The 19,491-nt window shown below is 42.4% G+C and overlaps 1 protein-coding gene across 1 annotated transcript; it reads right to left on the bottom strand.

Moving 5' to 3' along the window:
- Positions 1 to 422: 422 nt before the first annotated feature.
- UMPS (uridine monophosphate synthetase) lies at positions 423 to 18,788 on the bottom strand. The gene is made up of 6 exons (XM_053564171.1): positions 18,587 to 18,788; positions 15,943 to 16,096; positions 13,043 to 13,714; positions 10,922 to 11,097; positions 8,741 to 8,855; positions 423 to 5,468 (listed from the first exon to the last, which is right to left on the bottom strand). The coding sequence occupies exons 1-6, from the start codon at positions 18,740 to 18,742 to the stop codon at positions 5,299 to 5,301; spliced, it is 1,443 nt and encodes a 480-aa protein (XP_053420146.1). The 5' UTR covers positions 18,743 to 18,788; the 3' UTR covers positions 423 to 5,298.
- Between the last annotated feature and the right edge of the window lie 703 nt (positions 18,789 to 19,491).

Below are 19,491 nucleotides of genomic sequence, written 5' to 3'. Positions count from 1 at the left end.
ACAATATACAATCTGCCACTTAGTCTGGTGTATATTGGATCCTGATAGCAATGTTAGGAGAAACCAGAACTGCTCTTTTCCCTGGCTCTCATTCCAACACAACAGCTTAGACTACTTTCTCTGCTCCAAACCAGGCAGACTTCACCTCACCAACAAGCAAGCAGTCCTGCAGTGGACACCAAGTGGGTATCCTGCAGTTCAATTTGACACTGTCTACCTGGAAATAGTGTCAGATCCCGCAGGTTGAGGGCTCGGTCCCCAAATCTGTCTCCCTCAGACCTCAGTTGCAAGTGCAGGCCTCTAGGACTTCTAACTGACCAGCTTCAAGTTGGGTTTTCCATGATCCCCTCTTTGGGTCTAACTTTCTAGAGCAACTCACAGAACTCAAGGAACCATGTTTACTGATTTATTACAGAGGATACTTTATTTTTTATTTTTTGGGGGGGGGGAAATGCAACAACTTTATTGAAAGAAAAGTGCAATGAAATTTGTTGGAAGTTAGAATGGGAAACTTAGCCACCTCCCCTTAAGCGCAGAACCAAGTGCAGGGTGGATTCCTTCTGGATGTTGTAGTCAAGACAGGGTACGCCCGTCTTCCAGCTGCTTCCCAGTGAAGATCAGCCTCTGCTGGTGAGGGGGGATGCCTTCCTTGTCTTGGATCTTTGCCTTGACATTCTCAATGGTGTCACTGGGCTCAACCTCCAGGGTGATGGTCTTGCCGGTCAGGGTCTTCACAAAGATCTGCATTGTCTACAGAGGATACTTTAAACAAATAAACAGGACAAGGTCTGCTAGGGTCCAGGGCATAAGAGCTGCTGCCCTTGTGGACTTGGGTGTGCCCCCCTTCCTTCTTGTTCACCTTCCCGTCAGTCTCCACGTGTTCAGCTCTCCAGAAGCCCCCAAGCCCCATCCTCTTGGGCTTTTTATAGAAATGTCATTGGGCAGGGATGGTTGAAGCCTGACAACTAAGCTAACCCAGCAAGGCAGGTCTGTTCACTCTTCTTGGTGCCTCTCTGCAGCATTCCTTCCTGCAGGCCCCCTGCAGTTAGGGTCTTATGGCCCACTATCAGATCAGAGTACGCCCTTGGCAGGTGAAAGGAGGGCAGGAGGTCAGAGAGAAAGATTTAGTTTACTGTAGCAAGGCCTGTGTGAGTGTGATGGATGAGAAGGAAAGACAAGCTGCCCATTAAAAATGCAGATATTGGCTTGGTCCCCATGGCTCAGGCAGCTAAGGCGCCAGCCACATACATCTGAGCTAGTGGGTTTGAATCCAGCCCGGGCCCACCAAATGACGGCTACAATAACAAAAAAATAGCTGGGGGTTGTGGCAGGTGCCTGTAGTCCCAGCTACTTGGGAGCTGAGGCAGAATTGCTTGAGCCCAGGTGTTGGAGGTTGCTGTGAGCTGTGATGCCACAGCACTCTACCCAGGGCCACAGCTTGAGGCTCTGTCTCAAAAAAAAAGAAAGAAATGCAGATGCCCAGGTTGCTGACCCAACCCCCATCTGCTAAAAAAACGAGACACAAAGGGATAAAAAAATGGAATTACAGAAAGGGAATAAAAAGAATGTAGTAACCAAAACACTAGAGTCAGGAGAGGATTCTAGTCTGCCTGGAATGGGCTTTTCTACAATTTTGGGCAAATCATTTCTCAATGGGCTTGAATTTCTTTCTCTGTGAAATGGACTGTTTGGATTAGAGGGTCTCTAAGGGGTTTCAGTTTCCTGATGCTGAATGTGCTCACCACTTCAGCTACCGGCAGATAGCTTCCATTCCTATCGCTAGATACACCTGTTCTACCTCTGCCCTGCTAGCCTCTGAAGGCCCGTGCTCTGTGCATCTCACTTAGTGAGGACTGACTCCAGAGCCCAGCACACTGAAACATTCTGAAGGAGATATGAACAACATCAGACTGCTCAAAGGGGTCTGGGATTCTTGGTTATGACTGGTCCTTTCTTCTCAGGGCCTGTGGATGTCATTTCCTGTCTTTCCAAGCTTCCAGTGCTACAAACGACAGTCTGCATCTAGTCTGATTCCTTTTACTCTGCATGTAATTTATCCTTCTAAATGCTTGTAACATTTCTATACTTGAAGTGCAATCATTTTTATAGGCTATGCCTAGGAGTTTCCTTGTAGCTTTTAATCTGCAGACTCAAGTATTTTTTCTTCCTTTTATTTTTTAGCAACAGTCTTACTTTATCGACCTTGGTGAGTGCTGTGGCATCACAGCTCACAGCAACCTCCAACTCCTGAGCTTAGGCAATTCTCTTGCCTCAGCCTCCCGAGTAGCTGGGATTACAGGTGCCCACCATAACTCTCAGCTATTTTTTGGTTACAGTTTGGCCAGGGCCAGGTTTGAACCCACCACCCTCAGTATATGGGGCCGGCGCCCTATCCACTGAGCCACAGGCACCACCGTCCTTAAGTACTTTTTCAAACTGTGGAAATTTTCCTCAATTATTTCTGTAATCATTTCCTCTCCTCAATTACATCTTTTTCTCTTAATAGTCAAGGATCGTTCTTCTAAGCCTCTTATCTACTCCTTCATTGTTTCTATTTCTTTGTATTTTGGGTTGAAATTTTGGTGTATTTCTTCATATGATCTTCCATCCCAAGATAATGGTTTTTAATATTAATGTCCTCTTCTAAAAATTTGCCATCAAATTTTCAAATTCAAACATTGTGTGTCTTGTTTTGTGGTTAGTCTTGGTGGCTGGAGTTTAGTCTGTTCCCAATGGTAGCCCATGTTCACTAGGGGCTGCTTATTCATCCGTTCATTTAGAAACATTTCCTGGGCCTCAATCCGGGGCTCAGAACTCAGCAATGGGCACAACCTTGCTTACACCTGTTCCAGGTGTTCTTTGCTATCTTCTGTTGCTGGATTTCCACAGGTGGTTAATTTTCTTCTGCCTACCCTTGGTTCAGTACAACTCTCCCGCGGCAGCAAACCCACGGTTGCTAGGAGACCTGCAAACTGCACTCTGGCCAGCACTGTACTATCCAGGAAGCTGCTATCCTTCAGAAGCTGTCAGAAACTTCAGTTCCTCCAAGCCAGGAAGAGCCAGTCAGCCCTCTGAGTCCAGCTTAAAGGAGACTATGCCCTGCACCTATCTTCTTTCTTGGATCCCGAAAGGGCCTGTGGTCACACGGACAGTTCCAGTCCTCACCTACATGTTGGTCCTGGCAGCTAATTTGTTCCGGGAAGGTAGGTGAAAGGGAGTTGGGAAGAAAGAACATTAAAAATGTCCTCAAGCTGGCATCTTCACCCTTCAGTGCCTTTTTGAGGCAAGTTTTAAATAGCCCTAGGGCTGCTGTTAGCAGCTTTTCTTAGAGCTGACTGGTATCAGCTTGAGAGCGAGAGTTGGGACTGAGACTCCAGGGCTGGCTGTGACTCAGCACGTCCCTTCACTACCCCAGGGCTGGTCTTCTATAGTTCCAAAGTAAGAGGCCCTGACTAGATGGCATCTTTGGTTCCCCAGCACTAAAAATCTATAGGTGTATACTCTCCAAAATGCCCAGAGGAGCGGAAGAGGCCAGGGGATGATCTCCTCTCCATTAGTCTTCCAGATTATTATTCTGTGCACCTGGTAGGGACTGTTCCTGTCTTCCCCACAAGGGCAGAACACTATCTAACACCTCGCCATACTTCAGTGCTGAAGAACAGCACTCTCACAGCCCAAGTGCTTGTCTGTCTGGATCACTTTGTTCTCCAAAGTTTTGACTTCAGACTGGGCCTTTGCTTAGGTAAGAGGCCTGTAATACTGGGCTTAAGAAATATCAGAACCACCTGGGATGCAGCAATGCAGATGCCCAGGTTGCTGAGCCAACCCCCATCTGCTAAAAATAGAATAATCTGATTTCAAGTTACCTCACAGGGGTCCTGGGTGAGCTTCAGTAACACGGGTACAGCGCCCCATCCTGTGTACCGGAGATGGCACTTTTGAAGGAAAGACAGGAGTACGTAACTTTCAGCAGGTGAGGAAGACCTAAAGGCTATCTCACTGCAGAGGCAAAATGCGACTGACCAGTGCAGTGGTTCTGCCTGGTCACAACACTAGCAGCCTCACTGTCACCTGAGACCTTGTTAGAAATGCAAATTCTTCAGCTCCAGCCCAGTGCTGCCCAGAGTCAGAAATGCTGGAGGTGGGGCCAGGCCCGTTTTTTTGCAAGATGCCAGGTGACTCTGCTACCTGATAAAGTGAGAAAACCGCTGACCTAGTCAAAGCAGCCAGCACTTGAGAGCTCAGCACGTAACTCCAAGGCTTCTCAGCCTCAGTTCTCAAAGACTTAGAAGACACCTGAGATTTCTGCAAGTTTCAGAAAATTCAGGAAATTCTCCTTCCCTTCATGACTGCTGGCTCTCCCAGAGTAGCCCCAAGGGCTAAGCCCCTTCCTTTTTCTACTGACTGCTTCTTCCTTGATAACTTGTCTCTTTCTCACAGAGGGACTCACAGTAATGGGGACCTGAAGTTCAAACTGCATGTTGACACAGTTCTTAAAGTAGAAACTTTTAGAAGAAACATAATAATAACCTGAGTGGGAAGCCCAGGCTCTCCTGAGTCATTAAGAGTGGGCCATTAGGGGTGGAAATAGCTGAGGGGAAATGGCAAGTGTCCTCTGACACTGTCCTTAAGCAAATACCCACAGGCCTTTGGACTATGAACTTAGGAAGCTATGACTGAGTTTTGCCACTGTTCTACAAGTGCTACTAGCTAAGGGAAGGAACGAGCCAGAACCCCACTCCACTTGTGGAAATGACAGCCGGGTACTGACTTGGAGTATGAGCAGCAGTCATCTTCTCCTTCCCCACCCTGCCCTCTTTGATGAGTGAACAAACAGCAGCAGTTCTGGAAACCCGCACCATTTGGACACCTGGACTGACATTTTTAAGGAGAAGAATGAATAATATTTAGATATTATTTGGGTTAACATATTAGAATAAAGGACCTAAGAAATGCTATACTGGTTTTAGCCTCTTTATGTCCTAGAAATTTTGTCTCATTGTAATTACAAAAATAAAAAAGTAGTATACTCCTGTCCAGAGATAGGAGTAATCCTCAAATGTGGAAGACCCTAGCACAGACAGGACTGTGGATGCCTACCAAACATCCATTTTAATAAAAGCAAACTTGAAGTACAAGTCACTCAGTATTTCCTAAAGACCATGGTAACTCCAGAAGCCATTCCCGCACAGGCCCTGGGGAAGAATCCAACCAGTAGTAAAGGGTGCTGATTATTTCAAAATAGTGACTTCCAGGAGACGACGTATCTTCAACGTCTTCACAAAAAATCCAAGACACTCAAATACCAAGTCTACTCAAATAAGCTTCCCAAGCAACCTTTCTGTAGATCTCCGCTGCTTCCAGACGATTAGCTGCGGAGATTATGCCCCGGCCTACAATGATGATATCAGAACCTCGTTTGCTGATAACTTCTTGTGGGCTATTGTACTGCTGGCCAAGAGTATCCCCTGAAAAAAAGACAAAAGCTACTGTTTAACATAACACAAAACCCAGAAACCCTGTCACATGACTTCTCTGACAAAATATCTAACCAGATTTTTATTTTTTTTTTAAATAAAAATATGCCTCAGAGTGTTTTCCACGTCTGTCTGTACAACAAGCAGGTTAACAAAAGTGTCTACCTGGATAGTCCAGAGACCTCCACGGTGAAGAAGGAGGCTAACCAATCCTCTCAATATTGAATTGTAGATCACCAATATTTTAACAATATCAGAAAACAATGAAGTAAATTTCCTATGTTGCCAAGAAAGAATCAATGTCAATAAGATACTATAAAATACTGGGCATGGTGGCTCATGCCTGTAATCCCAGAACTCTGGGAGGCCAAGCCAAGTAGACTGGTTTCATGAGTTTGAGATGAGCCTGAGCAAGAGTGAGACCCTATTTAAAAAAAAAAAAAAAAAGGCCAGGTATAGTCCCAGCTACTTCTGGAGACTGAGGCAGGAGGATTACTTGAGCCCAAAAGTTTGAGGTTGCTATGAGCTATGATGTCCAGCACTCTACCAGGGGCAAGAAAGTGAGACTGTCTCCAAAAAAAAAAAGAAAAAGAAAAAGATACAATAAAACTTGGCCTCAAAATTGAAGATAATTTCAGGACACATCTCAGAATCACTGTGATGCACTCCTGGGAAAGTTCTCCAAAGGCATCTCACCCGACTATCACCAGGGACATTTCTGCCAAGTTCTATCAGGCAGTCACATAGACTATGCACAAACCGTCATCTCTAATTTTTGCTCTTTTTTAAATTTTGCTGTTCTAGAAGAAGAATTCTGTTTTGTTAAATGACTATCTTTCAAATCTAAAATATTTTAAATATTCCTAAAAACCCAGACTCTCTCTGTACTATTTAGTCGAGGAACTGTGGGAGCTTAAAAAATCCAAACAGTTGACAAGTACAGAGTGCTTACTCTATGCCAAGATGTGTATTAAATGCTTTATGTATTATCTTAGTGAAGCCTCTCAATTAGCCTGAGGCCAATTATGTTATTATCCCCATTTTACAGATCAAGAAAATGAAACAAAAAGAAGTAAAGTGACTTGTCCAAAGATACACGGTCACTAGTTGGAAAGGCCAGGAACCTAAATCTATCTGATTCATAAAATGTTTAGCACAGATGTGAAACTTTAAAAAAATGCCAAAACAAAAAAAAAAACAACAAAAAAAAGCCAAAACCCTGGGCAGCACCTGTAGCCCCATAGACTGGAGGTGGTGGGTTCAAACCGGCCCCAGCCAAAAACTACAAAAAAATAAAATAAGAAAGGCCAAACCCAAGACAATTATTAAAAAGCCTTAGGCAAGTCATTTGCTATAAAATTTGAAATGTAAAAGTTGGGAACAGCATAGCAAACCTTCAATATTCTTTAACCTGGCAGGGTACATCTACCATCCATTAGTCTATTTATTTGAATTCTCATCAGCCTATTAGTTTTCTTCCTGATTAACCTTCTGTAATGTTTCCTGTTTAAAGCACTTACTTGAAAACAGAAATTGAATTGAAAACTGCCTAAGGCAGTTCCTTCTTTTTAAGTGTCACTAGGTCACTATGACTGTGTTATGGTCCATTAATTCACTTCTAAGAAACGCTGCCGGCAAAATGTCCTTTCTGATTCCCCCAAGCAAGTTTCAACTTACTAGGTTTATCAGTGTTGTTGGGAGAGCTGCGTTTGTTTCTGTGTATGTGGATTTTACATTTCTTGATTTCTGTATATCTCAAAACTTCCACAATGACCCACATATTATCTACATAAAATAATTACCTCCTCCAAGATTAATAGATACACTAGTCATAGTGTTTCAGGGTTTAAAAAGAAAACTAAGGGTTCCCAAATGCATACCCTTCTTGACATTATAAACCTCAACCAGGACACTGTCAATGTGTATCTTCCCACTCTCAGAAACACTCTTCCATCTGTTTCTAAACTGCTGTCCATTCCTTCAACATCTGGATAGCACTGGGGGATGTGCATTCTTCAGAAAGAGCTCTCATCCTCAAGGAGCTTCAGGTCTAGTTGGAAGAATTACTCCAGAAATACTCTACAGGTACAAATATATATGTAAGGATATCCTCTGTTTCTAAACAATCTAAATGCTTCCACAGGAGAATGGTTAAACCACATTATGGCCCAATCCTAACAAGAAAACCCTATGGAGTTGTTAAGGGTAATGAGGTAACTCTAGGCGTGAAAGTGCACATAAACGAAATGTTCTCTCAACTCTCTGCACGTGCATATGGGAGTATACGCAAAGCCACAGGTCTGGGTGGACGCACATCACACCAGTTATGCAGTTATCTCTGGAGAGGAAAGCTGGACTGGTATGGGGAGAGGGAGGCATGAGTTATATGAGAATGACTCGTTTAAAATCTACTTTCCTTTTAATATCTTTCAAGGTATCTTTTGAACTTCACAATGGTAAAAACTGAAAATCAGAACTGTCAATCTGACAAATTCCACTGAGGTGTGACATAGCCGTTTTCATTTTAATGGTTTTATAAACTGAGAACCCAGTTCCAATCTTCAACTTTGTAAGCTTAACCTAAAATTTAAAGAAGGAAAGGGACAGAATGAACTCTAGTTAACTATGATGAGCAACCTTTCTTGCATAATAACCAATTCAGGAAAAATTATTGTTTTCTGGTAATGACTTCTTCCTTATTCAAAACTGAAGCAGCTTTATTGACTCCCACAGGACAGTTAAATACGTATGTTTTTATAACCTAGATTATTCCTTTACTGAAGAGAAGCCCATCGATGAGAAAATTAGCACTGCTTTTTAGCCATTCTAACTGCATTTCTTAGGCTGCTGAAAGTGTTACATGTTCAAATAAGCTTGGTAAACATCTCATACTGGAGATTCACAACAGACACCACAAAGGTCTGTAACAGAGAAACAAATCTTTAATTTTGCTGGCCTAGGGTTTTCCGCACTTCCTTGACCATACCTTCTTTTGGTAGCTATTCAGAACACCAGATAAGAAACAGTAACCTAAAATATCAGTTTTCCAGAATGTTTCAGTGAACAGTCTAACTTTTTATCCTAAAATTAGCCTGCAAGCTGCTTTGCAATTCTAAGACAGTACTGGCAAGCCAAAGGGCCCATTAGTCATTGTTCTAAGAAAGCTTCTCTTTAGCAACTTTATAGTAACATGCAAGGTTTAATTTGCCTGCTGTGGGTAAAGCAGCATTTTTGAAAGAGTCATGACCAATGAATGCATTTACCTCCTGCTTCTAACTGAACTCCTGGAGTCAAGTGAAGAAATTCTGGTTTCATGCTTACTCGGGAGCCAGAAATAAAACCAATCACAAATTCAGAGTGCTCCTCAGCCATCCTGACCTAAACGGAATAAGACATATTATAAGAAAACAGTTCATCACACAGAATAACAGTTCTACCAAAGTAAAAAACCGTTTTTTTAACTAGTTAGAAACTTTGTTATGTTATAGATGCCTTTTCTCATTTCATATATATAAACTACATCTGAAACAGATCATCTTCTGTATGAATTATGATAAAACACATTTGCTTTATTAATACCTTGAGACGATCCTTTCCTACCCCTGCCCTTGAGTAACCAATTAATTACATTAACAAAAACCCATACTATGTGCACCTAAAATCAAGGTGCTGCATAGTTATTTATTTTTAGTAACACCTGGTGACCTACTTACTTCCCAAAAGCATCTGGGGCGAGTAGTCCAGAACACATAATGGTATGAAGCCATGTTCAAGGCTGATTGACCTTCTACACAGGCTACTCCGTACCCAAAGGTAGCCATCATATAAAAAACAGCTAAGTTTTCAAGAGTTAAAAGAAAACTCTCACTTCTGCTTTCCCTTCTCTTTAACATTTGCTATTAACTGGTCTCCCCAATTCTATACTGAAGTTTCTTTAGAAAGTCTGCTTGGCTAGACTCACGCCATTCTATTCACGCCATCAAATACTACCACCAACACACAAGTGATCTTTTTTTAAGACAGTTTCACTTTCTTGCCCCAGGCTGCAGTGCTGCGGTGTCATCATAGCTCACAACAACCTCCAACTCCTGGGTTCAAGCAATCCTCCTGCCTCAGCCTCCCAAATAGTAGAGACTACAGGCACCTGCCATAACATCTGGATAATTTTTCTATTTAGTAGAGACAGGGTCTTGCTTTTGCTCAGGCTGGTGTCCAACTCCTGAGCTCAAGCAATCCTCTCACCTTGGCCTCCCAGGGTGCTCGGATTACAAATGCAAGCTACTGTTCCTGGCCACATGATGTTTTGTCCTCAAACCTGACCCCGACTCCCAGAATGCCAAACATTAGCACTAACTCATGGTACCCCTGCTTGTTGAGATTTGGGAAATCAGACATTTATGGTCAACTCATGGGGGGGGAGGGGAGTTAAAATCTGACTCCAGGGCCATGTGAACTTTTTTTTTTTTGTAGAGACAGAGTCTCACTTTATGGCCCTCGGTAGAGTGCTGTGGCCTCACACAGCTCACAGCAACCTCCAACTCCTGGGCTTAAGCGATTCTCTTGCCTCAGCCTCCCGAGTAGCTGGGACTACAGGCGCCTGCCACAACGCCCAGCTATTTTTTGGCTGCAGTTTGGCTGGGCCGGGTTTGAACCCGCCACCCTCGGTATATGGGGCCGGCGCCCTACCGACTGAGCCACAGGCACCGCCCGCCATGTGAACTTTTAATAGCTCCATACAGTCTTTGAAATAACATGAAAAATTAAAATTCTCATGGCAATTTTTAAAAGTAATATTATATTCTTTATAATACCTGCAAAGGCTGTACAGGTGATGTATTCACCTTTCTGGGTGAATATGCAACTAAAAGTTTACCCAGAGGAAAAGGTAAAGGGTAACTTTTGAACTAGGTAATTATCCATCTCCTGTTTTATTCTGGCATGCAGGGGAGGAATGGAGTGGGGGGGGGGGAGTACTGTGTGTGGTGCTATAAACTTTTAATAATGTAGTAGTTACTGGAGGAAACAGGGCCTCTGGACTGTGGTTAAAAGCTTTTTTTCACATAAACCCAATCAATCTCAGAGAAGGAATAAGATAAGGCTACTTCCTGTGGGCAGCTGTCATGAGAATGTCCATCTCTGTGGGCCTTGGGAGACTCAGAGACACTGCTTTTCTGCAGGCAACTCACAGTGAGAAGAAAAAGACAACTACCTTAAAAGCCTGGTAGGGATAGGTAGATGTTCATTTGACTATCTGTATCTCAATGTTTTTCTAGGAGTACAATTCAAATTCCTCAAGCGTCCACTGTAAGATATGGAATGCTATGTGCTATCAAGGAACTCCTGTCAACTAGTACTACTGTAACATACTGCCACACAAACGCTGATTGTTTTCTTGGCAGGTCCATGGATATTTCCTGCAGCATAACAGTCCCCGTGTCACTTACTGCTGCTTTAGTGTAGCTGCCAGTGGCCAGGGACCCAGCAGAGCTCATTTCTGCAATGAGCAGGCACCCGCGATGCAATGGCAGGCCTACTTCCCGTAGGCCCTTCACAACTCCTGAGCCAGGTACCACATGCGCATTCACTACATCTGCCCAGGAAGCTATTTTAAAGATACCACCTAAGAGAAGAATGGGGGGAAAAAAAAGTTATTTGCCAATTTTCAAACCAAAACTTCTAATCTTTTGTCCAAACAACCAACCAACTACAGTACGAAATAATCTCCTAACATGTTAATGTGAGAGTCTAACACTTTAGGGATGTTAGTGATTATTACAGAACTCATGGTTCTGTCTGTGAAAAATGTTTATCTATCAGTGGCACCTGTGGCTCAGCGAGTAGGGCACCGGCCCCACATACTGAGGGTGGTGGGTTCGAATCCAGCCCAGGCCAAACTGCAACAAAAAAATAGCCCAGCGTTGTGGTGGGCGCCTGTAGTCCCTGCTACTCGGGAGGCTGAGGCAAGAGAATTGCCTAAGCCCAAGAGCCTGGAGGTTGCTGTGAGCTGTGACTCCACAGCACTCTACTGAGGGCGACAGAGTGAGACTGTCTCTAAAAAAAAAGAAAAGAAAAAAAATAAGAAAAATGTATCTATCTACCTGACAGCAGGGCAAGAAGGTACCACAGTGAGAAAAAACTATTAAAAGTTCTGTGCTTTATCAGGAACACCGATAAGACTGTTTTTCCTTGCAGGCTGAATGAAGCTCATGTAATTAGAAAGGGACTCCAGTGAAGACTGGCATTTATCCACATCAAGGATATTGACATTTTGAAATTCACCTTGAAAATGGCAAATTTTCATTCTGCAGGGATCTCTCAGGAACTTTATTCTCTCTCAATATTCTACACGTCCCTTAGATCTCTTTAGCTATTCTAATCCCAATAGACAACTGTATGCATTTAAAAAGCTGACAGTTCATATACAGTATATATAAACCTGAAGAAAGTATGTGTAACTCCTGTATCGGTCAGTAAGCCAAACAAAGCTAAACAATGTGATGGCAGAGGGACATCTTAAGCACATGAAGGTCACTTACAAACAAAACTCTTCTAAAGAAATAGCTTACCACTGACTGCCACACTAGACATTTTTCCCCCTTTGGGTGTTTTATTATGTGAAGATAGGTCAAGAGACACGTGAGCTATGTTTCACGAGGCCCCAGGCTCAAAACTAACAAAATTAAATACAACTCAAATGGCAGTTTATGTGTTACAACTAGGCATTTGTTATTTCAAGAAAAATTATCTTAGAGATGCCCACAATAAGTATTAAGTAACATGACCAAATACCTGTTACAAGCGGAAAAAAGATATATACAGTATGATCACATCCTTGTAAAAACAGAAATTTGCATAGAAGGATAGATTGTAGAACAAAGCATTTTTTTTAACACATGTACTACTATGAGTACGTTTGATATAAAAAAATCTTTATGAAAAGATTATGTATTGGCGGCACCTGTGGCTCAAAGGAGTAGGGCGCCGGCCCCATATGCCGGAGGTGGTGGATTCAAACCCAGCCCGGCCAAAATCTGCAAAAAAAAAAAAAATATGTATCGACAAATCTTTTTCAGCTGAAAATAAATCTTACCATTTTATCCTGCTTTTTCATTGTTTTCTGTATCTGTAATTTTTACTGAAACTCCCTTTGCACAGCCAGAACCCATATAACAGTTGTGCTAACAGCATACCCATTTTCTTTAGGGGTAATACTCCCATCTGATTCTTCTCAGTTCAAGAAGTTTAAATAAAGTTAATAACCTCGCAGACAGAGGAGCAAGTGTGTTACCCAGGCCAGATCATGGAGGGATGATATACCCCAGGCCAGAGTGAGTGGTTTGGGGTGAACTCGTGTAGTATGCAGGCCTGAGAAAGAACTCAACACAGAGCTGACAGAGAGAAAGCCAAGTCCGGAAGACACCACGTAAGCTCCTAAATCCAACCACACCTGACATCCTGCTCTATGGCTAGACTTGCAGTTAAAGGAGCTAATACATTTCCTTTTTTTCTTCAGTCAGTTTAAGCTGGATTTCTCATCCTCACAGATTCCTGAGTAATACCCTTACCTTCATACTGCTTTTTTACTGTGTTGCCTATATCTGCAAATTTCCGGTCTTCGAATATTAAGAACTCATGGCGTTGTGCCAGTATTGTCAATTCCTCCATCACATCCAGAGTAAAATCATCCAAAATATCTACATGAGTCTTGAGCATGCAGATGCTGGGTCCTAATGCATCTGCTAGCTGCAACAGCTCTCTGGATTCTGAAACATCAGCAGACAAACACAGATTGGTCTCTTTCCTTTGCATAAGCCTGAGAAGCTTCGATGCAACGGGGTGGATCCTGGGCAGCTCTGCACGGGCACCAAAGCTGAGTTCTTTGGATGCTTTCTTTACACAAAGGAGAGACCCATTTTGATTAGCTGCCACAAAAACATTTTCCTGAACAAATCTCTTCACTCTTCCAACCATCTCAGTATCAATTTTTTTCTGCTGCTCAAGAATTTCCAGCATTTTGGACAATGTACACACCGAGTGGAGACAGATCCCGTGCGCCTGCAACTTGTCCTTGCCTCCTTGCTCTCTGTCCAACAGCACCACAGCATCGGTGACCTTCAAGCCCTCCTTCTGAAGAACCTCAACAGTTTCCAAAACACTAGATCCACTGGTGACGACATCCTCGATGATTAAACAGGTTTCTCCTGGATTTACAGCTCCTTCTACAAGACGCTTAGTACCTAGAGAAGAAAAGTTTCTGTTGATTCCAACTTTCATATATAAATAAAAGGCCAACTTAAAATATATCTTACAGTATAAGTTTGATATATAGTTAATGAAGAGATGGATGATCTAAACCTTTCTTTCTTTCTTTTTTAAGATAGCATCTCCTCTGTCACCCTGGGTTGAGTGCTGTGGTGCCATCATAGTTCACCAGCAGCCTCAAACTCTTGGCCCCAAATCTCTTCTTGCCTCAGCCTCCCAAATAGCTAGGATTACAGGTGCCAGCCACAACACCCAGCTAGTTTTTCTATTTTTCTCACTCTTGCTCAGGCTGGTCTGGAACTCCTGAGCTCAGGTGATCTACCGGCCTCAGCCTCCCAGAGTGTTAGGATGACAGGCGTGAGCCACTGGACTTAGGCTTAAACCTTATTTTCTGATAATCTACTTTGGAGCTACTTATCTTCATGGCTGATGTATCTTCAAGGTGCCCTGATGACTCTCTGTTCGGTGTCTCTGTATTCGCAAATGCCAGTTACACATGCAGACTACTTACAGTAAAACAAGTACATTATTTTGTAGAATAAACACCACTTAATGTGTTTTATGACCAAATTTTTAAAAATGTGGTTTCTTAAAGCAAATCACTGGGGATCAAGGAAAGTTATGAAACACAGAATAACCCAATGTTATCAATAAAATTATTCCTCGTCAATAAAACTACAGCATCATGTTCAACACTCAAGATTATCCAAACAATTGGCTTTTTGAAGCTATAAATTCAGGAGGAAAAATCTTCAGCAATCATCTAGACCTATTACTATAATCTTACGAATTATACAATGCAATGTGACTAAAATACATACTTCTCTGCCCCAAACCCCACAACAGACTATTTTCAGATAATCTACAAAATGTAAACAACTCAGGCTATATAGATTCATTTTTATGTTTTCCACTATCAGTTTGCTTATTTTGAAATGGAAATAGAATTAATTGGTACACCTTTTACCCACCTTTTGAGTTTTACTACGGGTATCATCTTTGACCTTTCCCATTCCTTTTCTCTTCTTTCATCCCCTCAGAGAACTGACAAGTTCTAGATCTGTGACCAAGTTGGACTAGATCACAAAACTGCGAGTACTTATGAATATATTAAAAATGATTTTTAAAAACATACAATAATAAGCCAGGCACAGTGGCTCATGCCTGTAATCCTAGCACTCTGGGAGGCTGAGGCGGGTGGACTGCTTGAGCTCAGGAGTTCAAGACCAGCCTGAGCAATAGCAAGAAGCCATCTCTACTAAAAATAGAAAAACCGAGGGAAGACAATTGCTTGAGCCCAAGAGCTTAAGTTTGCTGTGAGCTATGATGCCACAGTACTCTACTCACGGTGCCAGAGTCTCAAATATATATATATATATATAAAAATACAAACAAATAAGAAAATAGAAATAACAGTTCTCTTATGGATAGGGACTCATGCAGATAATTACTTTAGCTCAAAAAAATCTATGCTATGCCTTTAAACAGCAAAAACTCAAATATTTTTTCTTATTTTTTTATTATGACAATTTCAAACAAAAGTAGACAAATAGTATAATGAACACCCATGAATACCTAACAACCACCTAACGACTCATAGTCAATCTTATTTCATCCTTACTCCCTACTCCTAGAAGCAAAGCCCAGATATTATATGAAAGCATATGATTTCAACACAAAAAATTTCTAGAATGCATCTGGAAAAGGACTTGTTTAAAAATAACAACAAAACATTACCAATTAACATAAAACAAAGAAAAAAGACCATTAATTGCTTAACACCATTAAGACTGATTTTTAGGTTTTAAGGCAAGCTACCTGGTAACTTTATTGCCAGGGATCCACGAGGTGTTTACATTCTTTACGAGAGTAATTTTATTCATACGTTACTCTTTATGCAGTTTAAGTACAAGTATTGGGAAAGCATGTGCTCTTAGAACACTTTGCTGATGAAGTAAAGGCTGGTTGCCGGGGTTTCATGGAAACAGTGCAAAAAAAAGCAATTTTTTTCATTGCCTAATCAATAAAAAGAAAGAAAGGTGATTTATAACAAAAGCTAACAAATTCCACAGACAGTAACACTTAAAAGACTTCACATAAATATCCAAGATGACTAGTAAAAACATCAGTGTACAGAACAGGAAAACCTTCCAACAGTATCAGATTACTTGTGAACTTAATGTTTACAATGCTTTTACATTACCATAATCCTTTGTCTCTTTCCTTCTAATAAGCATTGGAATTTGATTTGTTGAACACATAACTGTAGCCAGCGGCAAAGCTGTATAAGGTACTCCACACACTGTGTCAAAACTGATTCCCTCATTTTGGGCAGTTTGGAATAAAATGTCTGCAATCTGTAAGAAAATGAATACACAAACTATTATTATTACTGTTTTAAATAGTGTATAAATTATGTACCAACGTAACATCAAAGACAGTAATAACCTAGTGGGGGTTTGTCTCAAACCTGACTAGAGAGAAAAGCAAACGCATTTTTATTAAATTACTCTCCATAGATTCCCGTATACATATACAAATATAAAATATAAGAATGAACCTACTCAGCTAGAATCATCAAGGCCACATGAGCATTGGGGAAGATCAAAAAAGTTTTTGATTCCCAAAGACTAAGGATAAGTCCCCCAACTTCCCGGTTTCCCTTAGTAATTCATCATGCTTTGAGTATCAAACCTATTAATTTTTAGTTAGATTTTCTTAAAAGAATTCTGAAATTAAGTTTCATAAATGCACACCCGATTGTATGAAGTTCGTTCTATCTATTTATCTATCTATTTAGAGACAGGGTCTCACTCTGTCACCCAGGCTGGAGTGTAGTGGCATTATCATAGCTCACTGCAACCTCCAACTCCTGGGCTCAAGCAATCCTCCTGTCTCAGCCTACTGAGTAGCTGGGGACTACAGGTGTGTACCACTACATCTGGCTAAGTTTTTGATTTTTTTTTTTTTTTTTATAGAGATGAGGTCTCAGCTATGTTGCCAGGCTGGTTTTGAACTCCTTGGCTCAAATGATCCTCCCATTTTGGCCTCCCCAAATGCTAGGATTACAGACATAAACCGCCTTACCCAGCTTGAAGTCCTATTTTATAATCTTTTCCGCATAAATCATCACATTCAATATTACAATATATACACTTACCTAACACCACTTTATTTTTTAAAGAAAAGCAATCACTCAGAATTGCTTCAGGAACTAGATCAGAAGTCTTTAAAATGTTTTACTCCAATACTTCCAAAGGTTTAAAAATGTATGAATTTTTTTTTTTTTTTTTTTGAGACTGAGTCTCAAGCTGTGGCCTGGGTAGAGTGCTATGGAATCATAGCTCACAGCAATTTCCAATTCTTGGACTCAAGCGATCCTCTTGCCTCAGTTTTTCTATTTTTAGTAGAGACGGGGTCTCGGTTTTGCTCAGGCTAGTCTCAAACTTGTGAGCTCAAGCTATCCACCCTCCCACAGTGCTAGGATTACAGAAGTGATCCACTGTGCCTGGCCTAAAAATCTATTAATATTTTTGAGTTGCAAAGAATGTGATTCCTAGTCCAAAAACATTAACATATTCTACCATTCTTTTTAACAAATACACTTATAATCCACATGCTGCCCAGGAAATGCTGAACAAAGAATTTCTACATTTCTTCAGTTACTCGTTTTCACTTCACAGGGAGACAGATGTGTCCACAGAATTTAATTCTAATGCAATACATGCCTATACTAGAAAAGCTCTTTCAGAGTTTGTGTCCACAGAATTTTATTCTAATACAATATATACCTACACTTGAAAAGTTCCTACTGATTCCTCGCTTATACTTCTCTGTATGTAAATTAAAATTTAAAATTGGAATTTTTTTTTTTTTTTGTAGAGACAGAGTCTCACTTTAAGGCCCTCGGTAGAGTGCCGTGGCCTCAACACAGCTCACAGCAACCTCCAACTCCTGGGCTTAAGCGATTCTCTTGCCTCAGCCTCCCGAGTAGCTGGGACTACAGGCGCCCGCCACAACGCCCGGCTATTTTTTGATTGCAGTTTGGCCGGGGCCGGGTCTGAACCCGCCACCCTCGGTATATGGGGCTGGCGCCTTACCAACTGAGCCACAGGCGCCGCCCTAAAACTGGAAATTTTAACATATTTCCCAAGTCTGTAAGTTTCTAAATGTTAATAATTCTTCTGTAGCCTGGTACAGTAGCTACCCAGCACCTGGAAGGCTGTGGCACGAGAACGGCTTGAGCCCAGGAGTTTGAGACCACCTTGGGGAACATACCAAGACTCCTCTCTGCAAAACGTTATTTAAAAAAAAAAAAAAAAAACTGGGTGCAGTGGTACGCGCCTGTTGTCCCAGCTACTCAGGTGTATATGGCAGGAGAGTCAAACTTTTCCCTTAGTGACCAAAAATTGCCTCCCTGAAATATCTACTTAATGGACATTCTGGCCTTAATTTTGCTCCTGGCTACACCGTGCAAAATTGAAGTATATGAAAAGCTAATAAATTCTCCGCCCACCTTTTTCCTCTTTTCCCCACGTCTAATTTTTCCGGCGTTAAATACACGTAACCCATTCAAGTGATTCTTTCCGAGCCAGACGGGAGCCCCAAGCAAGGTTTCCCAATTCTTGCAAAGCACGTGTCAAAGCCAGTAGGTCACAGAACGTACTCTCCGAGGTCTCCGAGAGCCTCTGTGCTTCTCAAGCCTACTCCCCCAATCAGTAGCAGGGTTGGCTTCCCCGCTTGGCTCTTTCGCTCTCACCCACCGCCCAATTCCTGCCACCGTTCCCGCCCTCCATCTCCTGGTCTTCTCTCGCCACCCAGCCGTCCTTCCCCTTGTACGTTGGTACCTGACTCAGAAGACGCGGTCGAGATACTATGCCCCGCAGATCGATGTAGATGGGGGAGGAGAGCCCGCTCTTCAACACAAAGTCCCCAAATTTGAAAGCCTGCACGTCGTACAGACCGGTCACCAATGGCCCCAAAGCGTCCCCAGCAGCCTCCATCTCCACGTGCGTCCAGCTAGCTACTAATCCCGAGGCGCGCCCGGCCTCCGGCGCCCCAGTGACGTCGCCGCGAGGCCCCGCCTCTTCCGGCTTCCGCGCGGCGGCTTCCGCGGCTGTACGTTGGGGTCTCGGGACCTCCGGGTTCGACGGTCGCCTGATGCTGGCGGATGTAGCGCCGACCTTAGTACTTCTGCTGGTTTCTTCTACGGCGGGATCGCTGGGGTTTAAGGTCCGAGACAGAGCTAGATTGACTAGAATATAAAGACCAGCCTCTCAAGAGAGTTTGTGTAAATTCTATTCATTTTTATAGCTCAACGTCCTCTTGACTGGTTCTCTGCGCTCTTCCTTTTTTGTTTGAGTAGAGATGGGGTGGGGGAGAGGGGATGTCTCACCATTTCGCCCAGGCTGGGCTCAAGTTGTTCTCCCGCCTTGACCTCCCAAAGTGTTGAAATTACAGCCGGTCATGATTTACCAATTCTTAGCCACCGCTTTCCTCCTATATTTCTCTCAATGTAGGACCCGCATACAGGACTTTTACCCAATTCCTTGATTAACTTGTCGCTTCTGACAATGTGATAGCAGTTTGCACATAGGAGTATAAAGTCCTTAGGTAATTATAGTACTCATTGCCTCTTCTGTCTGCACTCTGAATTCCAGAGGAGGACATACCTGTTTATTTTCGTGGCAGGTAGTGAAGAAGGGAGAGAGGAGAGTTAGAGGAAGATGAATTAATACGTATCAGGGGTTAT

The sequence above is a fragment of the Nycticebus coucang genome, chromosome 16 (genome assembly GCF_027406575.1).
Source record: "Nycticebus coucang isolate mNycCou1 chromosome 16, mNycCou1.pri, whole genome shotgun sequence".
Taxonomy (NCBI): domain Eukaryota; kingdom Metazoa; phylum Chordata; class Mammalia; order Primates; family Lorisidae; genus Nycticebus; species Nycticebus coucang.
This window is presented reverse-complemented; position numbering and strand designations above follow the sequence as displayed.

Coding starts and splice junctions, on each gene's coding strand:
- UMPS (XM_053564171.1), bottom strand. CDS start 18,742: ATGGAGGCTGCTGGGGACGCTTTGGGGCCATTGGTGACCGGTCTGTAC. Junction 8,856..10,921: donor GCAGCTACACTAAAGCAGCA/GTAAGTGACACG, acceptor TATTCCGTTTAG/GTCAGGATGGCTGAGGAGCA. Junction 5,469..8,740: donor AGTTCAGTTAGAAGCAGGAG/GTAAATGCATTC, acceptor TCTTTTTTTCAG/GGGATACTCTTGGCCAGCAG.